Source organism: Odontesthes bonariensis, chromosome 24 (assembly GCF_027942865.1).
Source record: "Odontesthes bonariensis isolate fOdoBon6 chromosome 24, fOdoBon6.hap1, whole genome shotgun sequence".
In the NCBI taxonomy this organism is placed as follows: domain Eukaryota; kingdom Metazoa; phylum Chordata; class Actinopteri; order Atheriniformes; family Atherinopsidae; genus Odontesthes; species Odontesthes bonariensis.
The window spans coordinates 20,086,691-20,105,758 of NC_134529.1; the positions used below are offsets into that span (position 1 = coordinate 20,086,691).

Genomic DNA, 19,068 nt, shown 5'->3' on the forward strand with positions numbered 1-19,068 from the left:
TGGGTCAAAGTTGACGGTGCTTGACTCTCGCAAGCCATTGGCTGGTTGTCACTGTTATGAAACTTCATTGGACAAGAGAACACACGCCTTTCACCAACTCAAAGCAGTACAACAAACTACAAGGTCAGTAATTGTGTTAGAAAATACTTAATGATAAGCGCCGTGTAGCATACACGACTGCAAAATGTTTCATATAGCCAATTCTGTCTTGTTCTCCTCCAGCCAAGGCAGACAGTTCCAGCCGCTCGACGTGTCATGTTAGCTAACAAGTGCTTAGCATTTAGCTTTTACTTTACAGCATTGCTTTTTCACCCTTTCATTGGAAACGTCATTTTTTAACAAAAATACTAGCTCGTGATAGCATTTAGAGTTATGTAACGAGTGGGGTCATTTTTGTAAAAAAAAAATGTATTTAATCGCTTTTTAAATGTTTTGTTTTGCTTATCGTCTCGTCACAATGTCGCTTTTGAATAGAAGAAACGGCAGTTGTTATTGTCAAGCGACAGTATGTGTTCACATGCACTGGTCGCAGGGGAATTCATGTGCCTAACCTTTCGAATTTGATTGAAAATGCCAAATAACTGCGCAGTATCTTCACATTGTAACGGCATCGTCCATTTTTGTGACGCAGCCGATGACGTTAACTGACGTTTTTAGCCATTTCACGTTGCACAGACTGTTAATAGGCACAGGTATGCTGACCGTACTATTACTTAAGTGCACACTTATATAAACGTGACTGCTTGTCGACCTTGACAGTTTTCACATCATGTGTCCCTGTGTGTTCTGGCAGGTCAAACAATGAAAGATTGAAAATAGATGTTTTAAGCAGTGATACAGGAAGAGGTTTGCAGTATTCAACATGGCCAAGATATTTTTGCAGAACAATGCAAAAGCAGAATGGCCAAGCAGAATGTCACTGCTTGGCCAGCCAGCAAAGAGGGGGGTGGGGTGAGGAAGGGTGGGGAGGGGGTCTGAATGGAGTCCTGTGGAGAAGTTCTGGAGAACTTGTGGACATCTCTCAAATGTGAGATTTATGGGGAAAGAAGACAGTTGACCGCTTTGAGCGGAACTTAGAAGGCCATTGTTGCCGTTCCAGAGAAAATTGATAATTAGCAGATGACTTTGCTGATGAACGGGTGAAAAGGTTGTGTTACTCTCCTGGTTACTGAATACATGCAGGACGAAAATAAAAAAAGATAATTGAGTGACTTGGGAAGGATTGAATTGGGAAATAAATTGCGCTAAATTGAGAATTTAATTATTCTCATAGAAGCGCTTTTGTTAATTTCATCCGTCTGTTTTCAAACATACAATTTGAGACTATTGTGCAAAATGACTGTAAGCTCAAGCCATTGTCCTCAGATGACTGTGTAATACTTGTGTCGTGACTACAACAAAACTGCCCTCTAACATGCGGACTGCCTCGTGTCTGTTCCTGCAGGTTTTCCATGTGTGTCTGATAGAGCCACCAGTGAGCATGCTGACTGCACAGAAGGCGTGTGCGGCGATGGCTGCCCGCCACTTGGTGAGAGCTTCCGTCTCCTCGTCCCACACACACCGCTCTCTGATCCACACCTCAGTGCCGTGTCAGGACCAGACTGAGCTGCATCCCGAGTGGGCCAACCTGGCAAAGAAACAGCTGAAGGGGAAGAACCCAGAAGATCTCATCTGGCGCACACCCGAGGGAATCAACATCAAGCCGGTGTACACCCGGGCGGACTCGGAGGGACGTGCTGATGAATTGCCAGGAGTGTTTCCCTACACTAGAGGGCCCTATCCCACCATGTACACTTACAGACCTTGGACAATCAGGCAGTATGCTGGCTTTAGCACCGTGGAGGAGAGCAACAAGTTCTATAAAGATAACATTAAAGGTAGATGTTTTATTTATTTCGCTTCCAGTTTGATCTGATTCGATACATTTTCAGGAAAAAAAACAGGAAAAAGGTGCAGCGATGTATTGAAACACGCTCAAACATAAATGGAAATACAGGTATATAAAACGAACATAGCTTTGGTAAGACCAAATATTGATTTACTGACTTATATTGTGGAATAAAAGTGGCCACCTATCTTTTTCAACACAGCCTGAACCCTCTCAGACAAGCTGTCTTGATCCCGCACTGCTTCAATAATGTTGAGGCCCGGGCTCTCGGGAGGATCCATCCCTCCATAAGAGCTGTTGCCGCTGATTTTCAGTCCACTTCTTGTGTCCGTTGGCGTATCAGCCTTTTCTCCCTGCTTCTCTTCCTTAAGAATGGCTTCTTGACAGCCACCCTGTCATGGAGTACATTACCATGAGGCTTTAGTGAACAGTAGATGGATTAACAGAAGGGCCTGATGCATCTCTCAGGTCCTGTGTCAGGTCTTTGCTGGATTTTTACCCGGTCTTCAGCACATCACTGTCAGATACTGTTTATCTGCTGGGATTATAGTCTTTTTTTTAATTAAAGTTGCCATTTCTCTTTTTTTGAGAGAGAGAGAGAGAGAGAGAGAGAGAGAGACACACTGCACAGCATACTGATTAAAGGCCAAGTTTTCAGCAGTTAGAGTTACTGCCGACTTCTTTAATGTAAGGGTATTCACAGCCACAGTTATGTAAGGTTTAAAAAAAACGACTGCTTTGTGGATGTTGAAGCCTCTTTTTCGGAGGCTCAAATGTAACTGTACCAAACGACCTCTAATCGCAGTAGAGGCGACCGGTGATGTGACAGGACACATCGGCATCCGACTGAATCGAAGTATTGGGTCAGAGAATGCGCTGTCTCCTCTGATTCATTCATATGCAACAAAGCTAACCGGACAGTGCTACAGAGGGATAATGACTGGGAGCATATTGTGAATGTCGCCCAGGAATTTTTGAAGGTAAAGCGTAGCAGTAAACCACAGTGGCTGAGTCAGTGACCCGATCTGAATCCCATCGAGGTGTTGTTCACTTGTGAGGGGACAAAACGTCCGGCAGACAGTTCCACAAACGGCATGTGCAGTAAAGCACTGGCAAAGCATCACCAAAAGGAGGAAACTCATTCTTTAGTAACGTTTTTGGGCTTTGTGGACTTCTCAACGATCCTTTTGTATTCAACCTTTTTTTTTTTTTTTTTTTAATAGAAATTGGAAGAAATACACATTGAACGACTTTAATGCCCAAATGCCTCCAACATTTTGGTTGTCTTTAGCCTCAAATTAAAGCTGCCCATACACTTTAAACCAGCTCTTACATTACCTTCAGATGCAGCATCTCTGTGGTCAGTTGTAGTCGGTCGTCTGATTCTTCGCAGTCAGTAGCAGACCCCTATGCTTGTGCCGATTTGAATACTGGTATATAAGAGGCCCCAAGTCAGCAAAAATTCAACGTGAAATTACTCACGAATTGGAAAAGAAAGTTCAATTTTACAGCAATATGTATGTCGTGCAGTTTTGTACTTGAAGGGGTTTTAAAGTGACGAGTTGTAACTTTTAACAATGCCACCAAAGCTCGCGGTTTTTAAACGGAAATATCTACGATTTGAACCTGCTGTCATTTAATTATGAAAATAAAGATGCTCTTTGTTCATTGCTCGATAATCAGATTGAAGTGCATTTCTCGGAGTGGGCGAGAAATCAGATATCTTGAACGAGACTGGCTTCCTTATAGTTGGATGTGGATGTGATTTACTGACCCGCTCAAAGAATCAACATAAAACACCCAACGGGTACGTTATGTTGATGGCGGTTAAACTGGGAGACGATTCCTTGTGAGATTTTCATTGAAGCTCTCAACGAGCCCCCACACACACACGACTGCCCTTCACCGCGTCCGTATCCTCTTCCTGCCTCTAATCCGTTACCTCTTTTTGACTCCTTTCACAGCTGGCCAGCAGGGCCTCTCTGTGGCCTTTGACCTCCCGACGCACCGCGGCTATGACTCGGACAACCCCAGAGTCCACGGGGACGTCGGCATGGCCGGCGTGGCGATAGACACGGTGGAAGACATGAAGATGCTCTTTGACGAGATCCCCCTGGAGAAAATGTCGGTGTCGATGACCATGAACGGGGCAGTTGTGCCCGTGCTGGCGATGTTTATCGTGACGGGGGAGGAGCAGAATGTGCCGAAAGAAAAACTCACCGGGACGATTCAGAATGATATTTTAAAGGAGTTTATGGTTCGCAACACCTACATTTTCCCCCCGGAACCTTCCATGCAAGCCATCGCAGACATCTTTGCATATACGTCCAAGGTATGTAACTCAAAGGAAGGAGTCATGCTCACTCTGTCATACAAGGTTACTGTTGTTATTGTTAGGATTAAGTTAATGGTCTCCCACGGTCATGTCCCACAGCACATGCCCAAGTTCAACTCCATATCCATCAGTGGCTACCACCTTCAGGAGGCCGGCGCCGACGCCATCTTGGAGGTGGCGTACACCATCGCTAACGGCCTGGAGTACTGCCGCACTGGTCTGAAAGCAGGTTTAACCATCGACGACTTTGCCCCAAGGTGCAAAACTGTTAAAAGATGCATGATTTGATGTACAGTTTAGTGGCTCGTGACATTTAATAATATCACCTCTGAAATGCCAGCGACGAAAGATGGTACATAAGGTGTTGTTGTACATTCAGTTTGATAAACAGTACCCAGAAGGGAGTGATCTGTGAAAAAAAACGGTCATTTCTCAGAAGATGTCAACCGTAACGTCTGCACCTGCTCTGTGACTGAACTCTGAGCACCGTGTTTTAGCGTTTAATGATTGAATCGTCTTTCCCTTTTACCTCCCCACTTACCCCACGCAACCGGAACGTTCGAAAGGAGCGGCGTGTTTTCTAATCTCTTATTTCAACCTCGAGCGTCAAGGACATTTTCAGGTTTTTCCTTTGTGGTGTCATCATTCCGCTGCCTCTGAGTCTGCCGGGGGAGGAAAACGCCTTGAATGAAGTCGTTCAAGTGCAAAGGAAATTGTCTCCAAGTACAGCAGATTTCAAATGACTGGTATCACAGCGTATTTCTTTGCAATAAGAAAGAGTCCTCACATATTTGATCCCAAAAGAGCTTTAGACTGTAGGCACTGTATCACGGAGGATCATATGCTTTATATATGAACCTCTGTGATACACAGAGAATCACATAAATATATCCTTTCTGACGTATTTGCAGTTAAACCATTGACAGCTTGTGGAGCCATTTTAGCTTTACCGACACGTTTGTGTAATTTCCACCACGTAGGGATTTCGTTTTCAGTCGCTGAAAGTCGTACTTAAAGGGATAGTTCGCCTCTTTTGACATGAAGCTGTATGACATCCCATATTAGCAATATCATTTATGAACATTGACTTACCCCCCGCTGCGTCCTGTGAGCCGAATTCCAGCCTCGTTTTGGGGTCCACGAAGCTAGTCCGGCTAGTTGGCTGGGGGCACAAAAATAAAGCGTTTTGCTTCTCAAAACAATATACGTTCAAAAGAGTAATACATTTGCATCACAAAATCGTTGTCCAGGAAAAAGTCAGACCTCCCATCGCTTGGCGCTATTTTTGCCTCCCTTGATATCAATGCGTCCAATGTAAAACTGTGCAGACCAAAGAGCAGACCGAGCAGTCCCCTGCTTCCGAGCAGTAAACACCGTAACAGGTGCAGCTATCACATTGATATCAAGGGAGGCAAAAATAGCGCCAAGCGATGGGAGGTCTGACTTTTTCCTGGACAACATTTTGTGATGCAAATGTATTACTCTTTTGAAAGGATATTTTTTTGAGAAGCAAAACACTTTATTTTTTTGACCCCAGCCAACTAGCCGGACTAGCTTCGTGGACCCCAAAACTCGGCTGGAATTCGGCTCACAGGACGCAGCAGGGGGTAAGTCAATGTTCATAAATGATATTGCTAATATCATACAGCTTCATGTCAAAAGAGGCGAACTATCCCTTTAAGGAAGTCAGCTCCTGATGGGGGGTTGCTGATCAGTTGGGAGTCATTCAGCGTTCAGGCCCATACAACGTCAGCTCCTCCGTGGACTTTCCAATGAGTTGGATAAAACTTCCCCACCGCACTCTCATCACGTGCCGTGCGTCCGTCTCCCTGCGCGCTCGCCATGTTTATTCGCAGCCTTTTCATTCGCTCACGTAATAGCAGGAGTTGGAGGTACACTCAATCCTCGGGGCCCAGTCCAGAGCTTGACCTTTCTCTTTTTATAATGACTTCAGAGACGGGTTTTACAGATGGATTTTTTTTAATCACTATGGAGTCGGTCAGTTGTGTGTAATAAGACATTTTTCTCAGATGCCCATTACCTCTCTTTACGGCTGATGGCTTAGATTTTTTTTATTGATATTTTTTCCTGACTCACAACCCAGATTTGACCTCTTGACTCTTAATGGTGATGCTCTGAATCCATGTTGGCTTTCAAAATGATGTCTTTTCACTTTTTTCCATCTGTCTCTTGTTCCAAAAAAAAAAAAGAAGATTTTTTTTTTGCCACATTTTACATAAGCTCTCCTTATCGGGTGTTTTATTTGAAAGATGCTTAAAAGCCTTTCCGTGTTGAAAGAGAGAACGAGCCCAGAAACACTTAATGATTAATTTCATCTCGGCTGAACATCTGTGGCACAATCGCAGCATTTGTTATGTATAAGCGCAGCTGTATGACACTAGCATTCCCTTACAACTAAGCTGATGTGGCACTTTTGAGACTTGCTTTGTTACTTTGCAGCACGTACATGCACTCTAGACAATATATCTGAATTCATCTATCCAATATATGTGAAAAAGGCTCAGTTGATACAGAGGCTTGGCTCAGCGGGCTTGGACATGAAGTGAAGCAGTGAAGCGAGTCTGGAAATTGGATGAGCCTCGTTGATCTCATGTATTGTCAGATTTTTTTTTTTAAAGTTATACATGTCACGAGCGAGTGTGTTTGACCATCTGGCTCTCAGCTCTCGGATATTAATGTAATCTACAGTAAAGCAGAAGCTTTTTCAACAGGTTTGTTTTTTTCCTCCTTTCGCTGTGCTTTCCTGTTTGTACTTTGCCAGGTTGTCATTCTTCTGGGGCATCGGGATGAATTTCTACATGGAAATAGCCAAGCTGAGGGCAGCCAGGAGGTTATGGGCCACTCTCATCAAAGAAAACTTCCAGCCCAAGAAGGAAAAGTCTCTCCTCCTGCGCACACACTGCCAGACGTCCGGCTGGTCGCTCACAGAGCAAGTAAACGCAGATCATTATTTCAAACTGAGGCACAGTTCTCTAAGTTTTGAGTCTCAAAAAAAACCAAAACCGTTTGGATTCAGAAAGTGAGCTCTTTGCTGTAGGATCCGTACAACAACGTGGTCCGCACGGTGATCGAAGCCATGGCCGCCGTCTTTGGGGGGACGCAGTCTCTGCACACCAACTCGTTCGACGAAGCGATGGGCTTGCCGACCGTGAAGAGCGCTCGCATCGCCAGGAACACCCAGATCATCATCCAGGAAGAGTCGGGCATCCCCAATGTGGCGGATCCCTGGGGAGGCTCGCACATGATGGAAGCCCTCACTGACGATGTCTACAACACCGCTCTGCAGGTTCGTCACGGCGACAAGCGGGAAGATGTGCGGCCGTTCATTCAGACCGGTCAAAGCGAAAGAAACCCAAAAACATAGTTCAGTCTGTGGAAGTTTTGACCTGAACTGCACGAATAAGATAAGATTGCTTCCTAGGTGACTGTATTTGCTTATCGTGAGGTAAATGTTTTGTTTTGCCCTTTCATAGTTCATCAAAGAGATTGAGGAGATGGGAGGCATGGCCAAAGCTGTGGCAGAGGGTATTCCCAAACTCCGTATTGAGGAATGTGCTGCACGCAGGCAGGCCCGCATCGACTCAGGTACTGCGGAAAGAGATCCTCTCAGAGCCTTTGAAGCTCATTCTTTGCTCTTTACAGTGTCGCATGCTACGACGCCTGGAAGTACCCGACCACCATTCACCGCCATTTATGTTTTAACAGACGCTAACCGCTTGCAGCTATCTGAGTTTAGGTTTCACTGCTCCAGGAGAGACGGCTTTAAAGCACGGCTGTGCTGTGAGCCGTGATATAAAGTGGCATTTAAAACTTTGCTTACCACGAATAGCTAACTGTGCTTAAGATGTTCCCATTTGGGGGAAAAGTGACGTATTTCGTTAATTTTTTAAAACAAGGTTAGTTTTATTTTTTTAGTTCCATTCTTTACAGTTAAAAAAAAAAAAAAAAAAAAAAAAAAAAGCGAGTGAGTGAGACTCCAAAAAACGTTGTTGTACACGGAACAGTTCACCATTGCTCGTGTTTTTCAGGCCTTTTGGAATCAAACGGCTGTGTTGGTGCGACTCTTTAATGGCTATCTTTAACACCCCGAACAAGCCACAGTCCTTACAAGCAAAGTGATGTGGGGACAGGGCTCCTTTTATTTATTTATTTTTTTATTTTATTTATTTATTTTTAATTTTTTTATACACACAAAAAAAAAATACAGTATGTATGAGGGCAAAAATAAGACTTTAGCCTGGCCTGAAATGGACAAAAGAGCGTTTCATCTCTGACTTTGTGCCCCCTTTGAAATCAGCTGATTTTCTGACTCACGATGACACTGTGATCCGGGGGGCCCAAACATTTGCATGCCCCTGGAACTCCCTCTCGGATGCGCTCTGTGACTTTGCAGAGCTTTCACATTCGCATAAATAAAATACAACAGACGACAGGCAAAAGCCCAGGAAGTACAATGTGTCTCTGATATTGTTGTGATCCCTCCCTCAGAGGGACATCGTCTCAGAATTTGCTCCAACTTTCTTTCTCAAAAGTAGTGCTATAGACAGGCCGCGTAAGACGGCCCCCGAGCCTGTGTTGAAGTTTGCCGGTTTGAAAGAATGTGTGGATAAAGGGGATACATGATGGATGTGGGACGCTTTGGTTAGAGCAGGGACTGTTATATCACTGTATGATATCTGTTGCCATGGCATTAAAGATGATGGGTTTTGGCTTTCAAGCTGTTCGGATAGTTGCTTTTTTAGCTCTAATCAGTTTCATGTGCACTTATGGAGTAAATGAGCCGGAGAAAACAGCTTTTTCAGAGGCAGTTATTAAATGAGGTGAATAATGTTTTTCAAAAACTTTTCCACGACGCTTATTCTCCTTCTAAACTCCTCATCCTCCAAACAAAGCAACTAAATACACTAACGACACAGAACAGACACACACAACTGTAACATGGCGTTGCACAACAGACGCAGGCGCCAGGGTCTCAGCGAGGAGACGTCCTCTGCTGCATTCTCGGACAGTAAAATACACTAATGTACCTGATAACATCGCACTGAACGGATGGTTTGTGCTTTGCTGTTTGCGTTGGGCTCGATGTGACAGCTCGTGGGCAAGATATGCCTAGTTGTTACGAGGGAGATTAACTGAGGCTTTTTCTGCTCTCTTTGGAATATGTGCTTACTTATACCTCATAAGGTCAGAATAATTGCTATGGAGCAGAGCAGAGCCTTTACAGACTGTGTTGCCTCTCTCCGAAAATCTCCCTGACGGCAGCTCTCATTGATATTCATTGGATTTTTTTTATTTTTTATTTCCATGCGTTATGGGCCTTGAATTGTAATCGCTCGGGTCGGGCTTCGGATACGTTCAGGTTTTCTTGCCGTCGGATTGAAAGCGTCAAACTGTAATTTTCAATGTAATCTTAGGAGAATCTGTAGAATTCCAACATTCTCGTATCTTTTCTCCCAATTTCCTTTTCACAATATGGACCGATTTAGGGTCACGGCCCCCGCAGAGATCAAATCAGGCACTCAGGCCACACCACAGCAGGGTTGAGGCAACAAAAGAGTTTAAATCTGCACTGAAACGCAGACGCTAATGCTTGCTTTTGTAGCATTTTGCTTGGAAATGAGTTCTGCCACAGAACACGCAGCCGCCGCCATCAGTTTAAATGGTGTGTGCGCGCCGTGGAATGTAAAAGTTTTGTCCTTATTTGTCTGTTACACTGCGAAACTGTCAGGAGGGTAAAAGTAAAGTAAAAGCAGCAAATTTAGCATCTTCAAACGAGCAGTGACGGTGTTTTTGGGCGTTGCCACGTCTCCAACCGTCTGCCTTCATGATGGTCTGCGTTTGGTCAGATGCAGCCAACCCAACAGCCGTACCTGCGGGTGATCTAGTCTAAGCCCAACAAGTGCCTCCCATGGAACAACCGTGTTTCTGTTTGCGTCCTCAGGAGCAGAAGTCATCGTCGGGGTGAACAAGTACCGTCTGGAAAAAGAGGAGACTGTGGACGTGCTGGCCATAGATAACACCAGCGTGCGTCAGAAACAGATTGAGAAACTGAAAAAGGTTAGTGCTGCAGTTTGCTCCAACATACTGGAATGACTGGCTTTTTATTTTTTATTTTTCCAGGCATTCCACAAGCATTTCGAAAGAATACCTTGCAGGTTAACAACACCAGCAAATAACATGTACTAAAAAGCTCTTTTTTATTTCAAATATGTGCATTTATTCCCTTTAATAACATCTAGTGCGTTTTTTTGACGTTAAGGTGATTGAAAGTGTTAATGCACAAGTACGGTAGAAGCTGCCGGAGAAGCTGCAACCACCATCGGCTATAAATCTCACACTATTCCGCCAGCTTTGGCATCCCATCTGCAATAAAACGCCATCAAATGTCTAAGTAAACGATAAACTGATCTAAAATGAGCGCCACGTTTGTAGTTTCAGGAATGTCAGCGAGGTTCTGTCTCTTCACCCGCGCCGACGTCATCGCGGCAGAAAAGCTGACCCCGTTAGCTCCTTCCGTTCAGAAACGCTGCGAATTCTGTGCCCTGAAAGTCTGGGGTTAGGGCAACAAAACAAGTCACCATGATGAACTTTGCAATATCCCTCCAACTTGAAAAACGATGAGAAAAATCTTTCAAGGAACACCAATAAGACAACCAAATCCTCCTCTGGGTTATTGTTCTTGTGTCTTGTGAAAAAAAAAAAAAAAAAAAAAACGATTTCAGGAGGGTTGTTGCATCAGCTAATCATTTAAGTTGTTTTCAGGACCGCACTCTGGGGCTGAATTTATGAGATCTTGATAGGATTCTAAAGTTTTAAGCATTTTCACCTTGCTGTCGCCTTTCCACACGAAAAGCAACCGGATGAAACTGGGTTCAATGTTGACAGAAACCCCATAGATGGTGTGGAGAGATTTCAGTTGATACAGCTGAGGTGGGCTTCCTGGTTTTAGTGAAGATTCACGTCCGCAGACTTAAACTTCCTTATCTGCCCTAAACCTTGAAGCTCAGTTGAAAGGCAGCACACTCGGGGCTGAAGTCATCTTTTAGCCTCTGGAGGAAAAGTCTTTCACAGTCACAAAATGAACCAGCTGCCACACGAATATATACGCTGCATGTATTGGGTGAACGACAGCTCCTTGAAGCCCTCTTCGTGTTCTAGGTGAAGGAGAGTCGTGACCCAGAGGGTGCAAAGAAGTGCCTGGCAGCCATCGAGGAGTGTGCCCGCTCCGGGGAGGGCAACCTTCTGGAACTGGCTGTGGAGGCAGCACGAGCCAGGTCAAACCTCCTCACACAAAGCTCACACTATATATATATTTTTCTCCAAATCTCCTCCCAAGAGGGGTATGTTTTAACAGTGGTGCGCAAGAAGCTGTTACATGACAACTTCTAACACAGGCGAACAAAGTCACGAGGCAAAAGGAGTAGGAACATTATGTGGAATCTTTGCCTGATCCTGCTGGATGCTACTCTATTGGGATCGTTACTCTATTGAGTAACTTCAGAGTTTGATGTGAAACGTTACCCCTGAAATTTTCTGCCCAGATTTCTCAATGAACTTGCAATGTCTTTCTTTTTTTTTTTTATAGCGGTTAGATAAAGAAAAATTTGATTTTCTCGTCCGCACAATCGTTTAACAGTGATGCCTTCAGATGCTGCTGGTTTGACAAGCAGGTCACATGTGAAAATAACTTTGTTTTGTGCAGTCAGCATTATCAAATCAATTTCCCAGACATGGATAAAACGAATTAGACCGTGGAAAAGTCATGGTACCATTGGAAAAATCTCACACAATTCTACCACCAGTTTCCCCTCGATTCATAACAGCACACTGTACAGTCTGTGTACTCTCATAGCACCACCAGCAGAAATGACAGTAACTAACATTTGAGCACGAAACTTACACGTCATTTGTGTAACCGTCTCTGTATCAGTAATATTATGGGAGACCGGACGAAATCAATCGCTCGGATAAGAATATGGAAACCTCTAACAATGTTAGGCCCGTTGACCCCGAGAAATGTTTTCGGAAAAACGACTGAGTTGAGAATCGCATTGACGAACGTGCCCCTCCTGCCCCCCCCCTCGTGCTGCTCCTCTGCGCAGATGCACCGTCGGCGAAATCACCGACGCCATGAAGAGCGTGTTTGGTGAGCACAAGGCCAGCACCAGGATGGTGAGCGGGGCTTACCGGAGCGAGTTTGGAGAGAATGAAGAGATCTCGGTGGCCCACAACAGGTACGAGGGTGCGGTGGTGACAACAGAATTCCCTTCACGGTCTTCATAATGCGCAGGGTGATGTATCGATGAGCTGATATCTCATTTGTTTTTGTTTTTTTCCCTCCTTCCCCAAAAACCCAGGGTGGCAGATTTTAAGAGCCACGAAGGCAGGAACCCTCGACTGCTGGTGGCAAAGATGGGCCAGGATGGTCACGACAGAGGGGCCAAAGTCATCGCCACCGGGTTTGCCGACCTGGGGTTCGACGTCGACATCGGACCGCTGTTTCAGGCGAGCGTCTTAAGCAATTGTCACATGAGAGTCAACGAGTGCGTCAAGAGGTTGTGAGGTTTCTCAAATAGGAAGTTGTCCGAGTATTTTTTAATAGTATGTCGAGGATAGCAGATGAGGGTCGCCTTCTTGTTTATGAAAGGTTCTGTTGTGTTTAAAGTTTAAAAAAGAAAAAAAATGAAAAAAATGTTTTCAAGCCAGTGGAAAGTGGCTGCAGGCCGTTAGCTGCTGTCTATCTCAGAGAAAGAGATTTTATTTCCTGGTAACATAAAGTAAAACGAGGATAAAGCAAACTGGCCAGCTGAAAAGAAAGCGAGGCGGTAGCTCTTATTAACTGGCCCTAAATGCTCCGGAGGATTTTCCTGCTGGCGTCACACCTGAGATCACTCGGCCATTTTCTGCTATTTGGCAAGAGCGAAAGTTACAGACGTTTTCAGCCCTTTCTCATGAAACCCATAAACTGCTCAGGAAAAGAACTAACCAACTTGGAGTTAGCTAGTTAAGAGAAGGCCCGGTGAGCAGATGGAGACCACATACCTCAGTGTGACCGGACAGATAAGACTCTGGATCGATGTTGACATTAAAAGTGCTGTGATTTCGAAGCCCTACCTCTGGCATTTTCTTCTTCTTCTTCTTTGTAGCTTTTAGAGTAATTGTGTTAACATACCAAATCAAATTAAATTAAAATACATTAAATTAAACAATTTGGTTTGTGCAAAAAAATATTACGTAAAGCTTATAATTAGGTGACTTATTTATATTGTGAGCATAACTCGGAGTGGACGCAGCATGTAAGTGTGGCCGAAAGGGTAAAGACTCAACCGGTGCTTCGTGGAAGGAAGGTTCACGGGGAGGTCGTTCAGGTAGAATCGCCTTTAGACGCAGAGATCGGGTGGTTTTAAGGCGGAAATGCGGCTTTTTGACAGATGATTGGGAAAAACAAATCCAGGATATACTCATTTAGGTAAAAGCCCATCTAAATTTAGCCTCGGATAAGATTTTTCTTTATATTTGCCACAATGCTTTAGACAATGACAACCATTGAAAGCTGGAATAATGACTGCTTCTTCGTGGTGAAGTTTGGGGGGGAAAAACAAAAATCTGATTGGGAATCCCAGTTTTATGTAATCTGATTTGATTTGGCAAAATGCTGTAACTGTTCGAAGGCAGCCGCAGCTCTTTGTTTATGTAACGCACAACGGCGTCGGCCCCAGAGCTCCTGCTGGATCCTACTTGGCCAATGCGACGGGGCCGCATGCCATTACTTTTTCCTGTAACGTGTGGTTGCTGTTTGTTTGCTTGGCTCATTGCAGAAATTTTAAATTAAAACAAGCTCCAGAGGGAAGCTCGCATTCCAGTGTGCATATAAACGGGATGAGGCCTGCGGCAACACTTAGTTAGCATAAGCTCTCAGCCACTGATCACACAGCCTGGTGTGAAGCGCGGCCTCTGGCGCTGGGGAAATAAAGAATAAAACAAGACGCTTTGCACTCAGGGCACAGCTCTGGAGGACTGAAACTGATCTGAAATAAACACATATATATACAACATCCACATGAATTGACTTTAGTTTATAGTTTGTATGATAATCTCTATCGGTACCATTTTGTATTTGTCCCCTAACATGTTGGGTGTTTGCTCAAACAGACGCCCCTCGAGGTGGCCCAGCAGGCGGTGGACGCAGACGTCCACTGCGTCGGGGTCAGCACGCTCGCCGCGGGGCACAGGACCCTCGTCCCAGAGCTCATCAAGGAACTACGGAAGCTCAACCGGCCGGATATCCTGGTCATCTGTGGAGGCGTCATCCCGCCACAGGTAACCTCTGAGTGTCACAGTCACACGGATGGTAGAGACGAGCTAATCCAGCCTTTCTGTGCAGCATTTTTCTCAAAGGTTTTACCCGCCAGCTTTTCCATCTCACCGCATTCAGCCTCATGAGCTGGTGTCGGTTGGAAATTCTGCCACATTCAGTTCCTTTTAACTGTCGAAAGTCACGTGTCAGGGCATATATATCCCACGATGTTTAACCGTATCCGACTTCCACTCAGTTCGCTTTTGATGAGGAAAAAAAATTCATCACTTTTCCAGCTCCTTAGGGCAAAGCCTGCAGCGGGACTGTTCACTCACTGAATGTGTTATCCTGCTGCCAAGAAACAACTGATGATTGGGATTTATATCATGAGAATAAGAACTTCTGAATGTCACTGTCAGTTTGATGCTGCATAGTTGCAAAACGCTCTCCTTCACACACACCCCCCCCAGTATAATTTTAGTAATGAACCGTGGGTTGTTAACACCATAATCACATCACATCTTTTTTTTTTCGCCGAATAGTGAATGTTAAATTACTCATTAGCTGTTGTCCACATTAACCAGGGGGTTTTTAGTCTTTTTAAGGATGACAATGTGTCGGGGGGGCCCCGTGGGCCTAATCTGTGTCCCACCTCCCTCTCTGTGTGTGTGTGTGTGTGTGTGTGTGTGTGCAGGACTACGAGTTCTTGTATGAGAGCGGTGTGTGCGCCATTTTCGGTCCAGGAACCAGGATCCCACAAGCTTCAGTCGAGGTGATCGACAGCATTGAGAAGAGCCTGGAGAACATACGACAAGCCATGTGAAAAACAGACGCCCTCGGAGGAAGAAGAAGAAGAAGAAGAAGAAGAAGAAGCCGGTTATTCGTGTCACTTACGGGACCCAACGCGTCTGTACAGAATCCGTTTGACCAGCCGCATGAAGATGTAAAGAACAGAAATGTCAGTCCTCACTGTGAGGTCACTGTCAGAGCATCAGTTGTATTAATTACATCGTTTGTGTTTCTCACTCGATCTAAAGATGTAACGACACACCTAACCTCATCGACAGGAACATAATCTCCCAACACCCCCGTGTGAGCATGGATTAAATTCATTGCAGGGTGGGTATGTTTACTAATATCGTTTAAAGGTTTCAGAAGTGTCCGAACGTGAGATAAATAAGACATATATTTGTGATAGAAATACCAACAGTGATGCTCTGCATTCGTTAAGATCAGGACCATCACCTTACAGGAGTTTGGCTTCGGGTTGACGTTGTTGTTTTTTTTGGTGTCTAAGGTAGAACATTGGACTGTAAACCTACGCTGAATGTCATTTCTGAGTGTCCGTGTGCTGTTTTCTAGATGAGTGTGATTAATGCCAGTGTAGTGGAGATGGGGAAGATCTCAGATCTATGAACATAAATGAAAAAAATCAATAAATAAGCGCTTATGAACTATTATTCCTGCTTTTTACTCGCATGGATCATGTCTTTCTGAACGAGGCCTTTTTTCCTTTACTGTCCTGCTTCCCTGCAACCGTTTGATATGAATGACCTGTGTTCAAGGGCAAAGCAGTTGAACACTGATTGTCATTTTTGAACAGGTGGGAAGTGGTATTTTTGTACTTGAGATTCTGAATCATGTTCAGCATTCTTTGGTCTAAATAAAGTGTGTAAACTTTCCAAATGCGAGTCGTGTACAAATGATGTGAAATCCAAAACTTTCAAAGATGACATTTTGTTTCAATGTTTCAAAATGTTATATTTCAAAAGTATTCTAAGTAATGAGAAATGGGTCAATATCACAATTATTATAACATATTATATTAATAATATTTGACACCTCGCTGGATCTCACCATGGAACTCAAACTTCTGCAGAGGCCAAACATCAGATATGTTGCCAGATTGACCCAAGGATCGTTAGCGGTGATGGAACGTTTGGTTACTATCCAGCCCCAACACGATGAAGAAAGTGCGGCAGGTCAGTGATGGAGCGCTCATGATGTTTTTCTTCCACGTTGATGGGACTTTGTGTATTTCTGCCAGCGCCATCATGCCAAACTGGGCCACAGTTTGCTCGCAGCACCAAAGCAAACAATGTTCTCTTCCCATCTTGTGCTGTTGATTTGGCTCTAATTTTGGAATGGTGTTTTTTTCTTTGAATGGGCCCTGAAATGAAACCATTTGATTCCAAAACCGGGTTGATTGAGGTGAAGCTCATGTGCTGTGCACGTGCCTGTTCTTATCTGCCATCTTGGATGGTCAATAACACGTGAAGACTTATGTGTGTACATGTAATTGAATCAAAACGCAGTGAAGGACACATCTGACTGTTCCAATGACATTCAGGGGTGACCAGAATAGTCTCATCATTTAAGCCATGTGAATGCTCAAGTGTCCCAGTCTGCATTGAAGGATTGTCCACTTGGCTGACAAGATGACTAAGAGCAACAAAGAATCTGGCACGGGTTTGGGTTCCAGTCGTCATTATTAGCCTTTTGTTTTATATGAGGCTTTTGACCAGTGGGGCAATCGAGAATAACCAGTACGTTGATAGAGTTTTATAACCCATGTCTTTAATCTGGATTTGGTCCAGAGTTAACTTTCAACAAGTACCGGGCTCTGTTGTATTTGGCGCTATATAAATAAAACTGAATTGAATTGAATTGGTACCGAGCTGCGTGAAAGAAGGCGGATGACAGAAATATTATTCGGGTCTAACGGCTGGAAAGCGCTCTTGCGGAGACATTTCCACCTTGAGAATCACTGGGCTAACATTAGATATCGACTCCTCTGGTCATCAACGGTGTCTTTTGGGTCATGTGAATTTTGAGCATTTGCCATAAACAGAGCAAGCGGTCCGCAGCACCACTTATCAGCCAAAGTGCAGTGCAGTTCTGAGACCCCCTCCCCAGACAGCTTCACATCCATTCACACTGACTCATGTGATCAAGAGGCGCTAGCAACCTCTACAAGAAGCCAGTGTCTGGGACTCCCTCGTGAAAACTGTTTTCTGGAAATTCCACCCAGGCCATTTGCCTTTCTTTGGCACAAAGAAATAGTGTTATCAGGACGACTGTAAATCCTTACTGACATAAAGTAGGTCGACAAGATCCCATCAGAAGAATTCACAAGAGACGCATTTAAAGACTAGTGCAATACCTGGCACTGAGGTGTGAAGTTTTGGTTGGTAATCCGTTTGCTTTGAAAGGCACACACACACAAAAGCAAGTCATAATTTACTCCTTTAAAGAATCTCTCCTTAGCTCATCTTCATGGAAACAACTCCATTTTAAGAATTTTTTTTTTTAAACTGATCCTTGACCGTTTGATGACAGCATGTTGCAAATCTCCGGTATCTCTGTGGTGGAGAGAGCAATTTTGTTTGCAGACATTTTTTTTGGCCCGCCTCATCAGAGACAGTTGACTCAAAGAAACTTAACAAGCGGACGAAGAAGGTCGTCTCTGTGCCCAGAGCTGCTCTTGAGCTGCGACAGCTCATAAAGAGCTAATAAAGAGAACACAGCACATCCTTTTACGTCATACTGATTAAACAACAAAGTGTCTTCAGACAGAGGCTTCTTCAAGTCTGCTATAAAGATTGGTACAAGACGGAGCAGTCTTACAAAATTACTGAATATGACAATTTTTTCACAGTATTACTATTTGTTTTTCCATCCTGAATCAGTATAGTATTATTGAATTTATTTAACTATGTAGTGTGGTGGCAAATCCTGGTTGGGGCCTTTCTGTGTAGAGTTTGCATCTTTCTTCCCGTGGATCCGTGGGTTCTCTCCGGGTACTCCAGATTCCTTGGACTGTCCGAAAACATGCACGTTAGGTTGATTGGTAACTCTAAATTGTCCCTAGGAGCGTGCATGGTTGATAGACTGGCGACCCGTCCAGGGTTTAGCCTACCCTGCCTCTTGCCCAATGACAGCTGGGTTAGACTCCAGACTCCTGCAACTCTGTCACACATGGCACAAATGGCTTAAAGTTATCGATGTCTATACCCTAGATTAATATTAATATGAGAATTGCATGCATGAATAATCATTCATTGGTGATCACCTCACTTGTCTGTAGAACAATAAGCATAAACATGAAGTCAAAATTTACTGTTGCCTTTTCTTGACAGCCATTGGATGCGTCACGATACAATGTGGTGTATTCATGGCCCCCTTGGGTTGAATCCATATGACACGCCATTAGGCTGCATTCACAATTTTTCTCTTTTAGCAACCAAATAAAAAAGAATACAGTTACTTCAGTACAACAGAATGACAGACATTATCTTTTATCCCACGCAGTCTTTCTTACCATAAGTCATGCTAGCATGCTAACAACCTAGATGACGGCAACCTTAAACACTAGCATTAGCATTTATCAGCCTGCAACAGATCCCATTCCTTTAAGTATATTTTAAGGTGAATCAGATTTAAAGATCTAAAATGATTCTGTGACACGGTCATGGGGAACCAATTGTCCATGACTTTACTGTATTCATGATGTGTTTATTCTCAGAC

The 19,068-nt window shown here is 44.2% G+C and overlaps 1 protein-coding gene across 1 annotated transcript; it reads left to right on the top strand.

Moving 5' to 3' along the window:
* The first annotated feature begins 38 nt into the window (after positions 1-38).
* On the top strand, positions 39-16,227 carry mmut (methylmalonyl CoA mutase). Its single transcript, XM_075458564.1, has 13 exons — positions 39-123; positions 1,445-1,877; positions 3,853-4,220; positions 4,323-4,480; positions 7,006-7,177; positions 7,282-7,530; positions 7,718-7,829; positions 10,186-10,301; positions 11,403-11,518; positions 12,347-12,478; positions 12,602-12,749; positions 14,397-14,564; positions 15,236-16,227. Exons 2-13 carry the CDS (start codon positions 1,481-1,483, stop codon positions 15,362-15,364), a joined length of 2,265 nt encoding a protein of 754 aa, XP_075314679.1. The 5' UTR covers positions 39-123; positions 1,445-1,480; the 3' UTR covers positions 15,365-16,227.
* Positions 16,228-19,068: the final 2,841 nt, after the last annotated feature.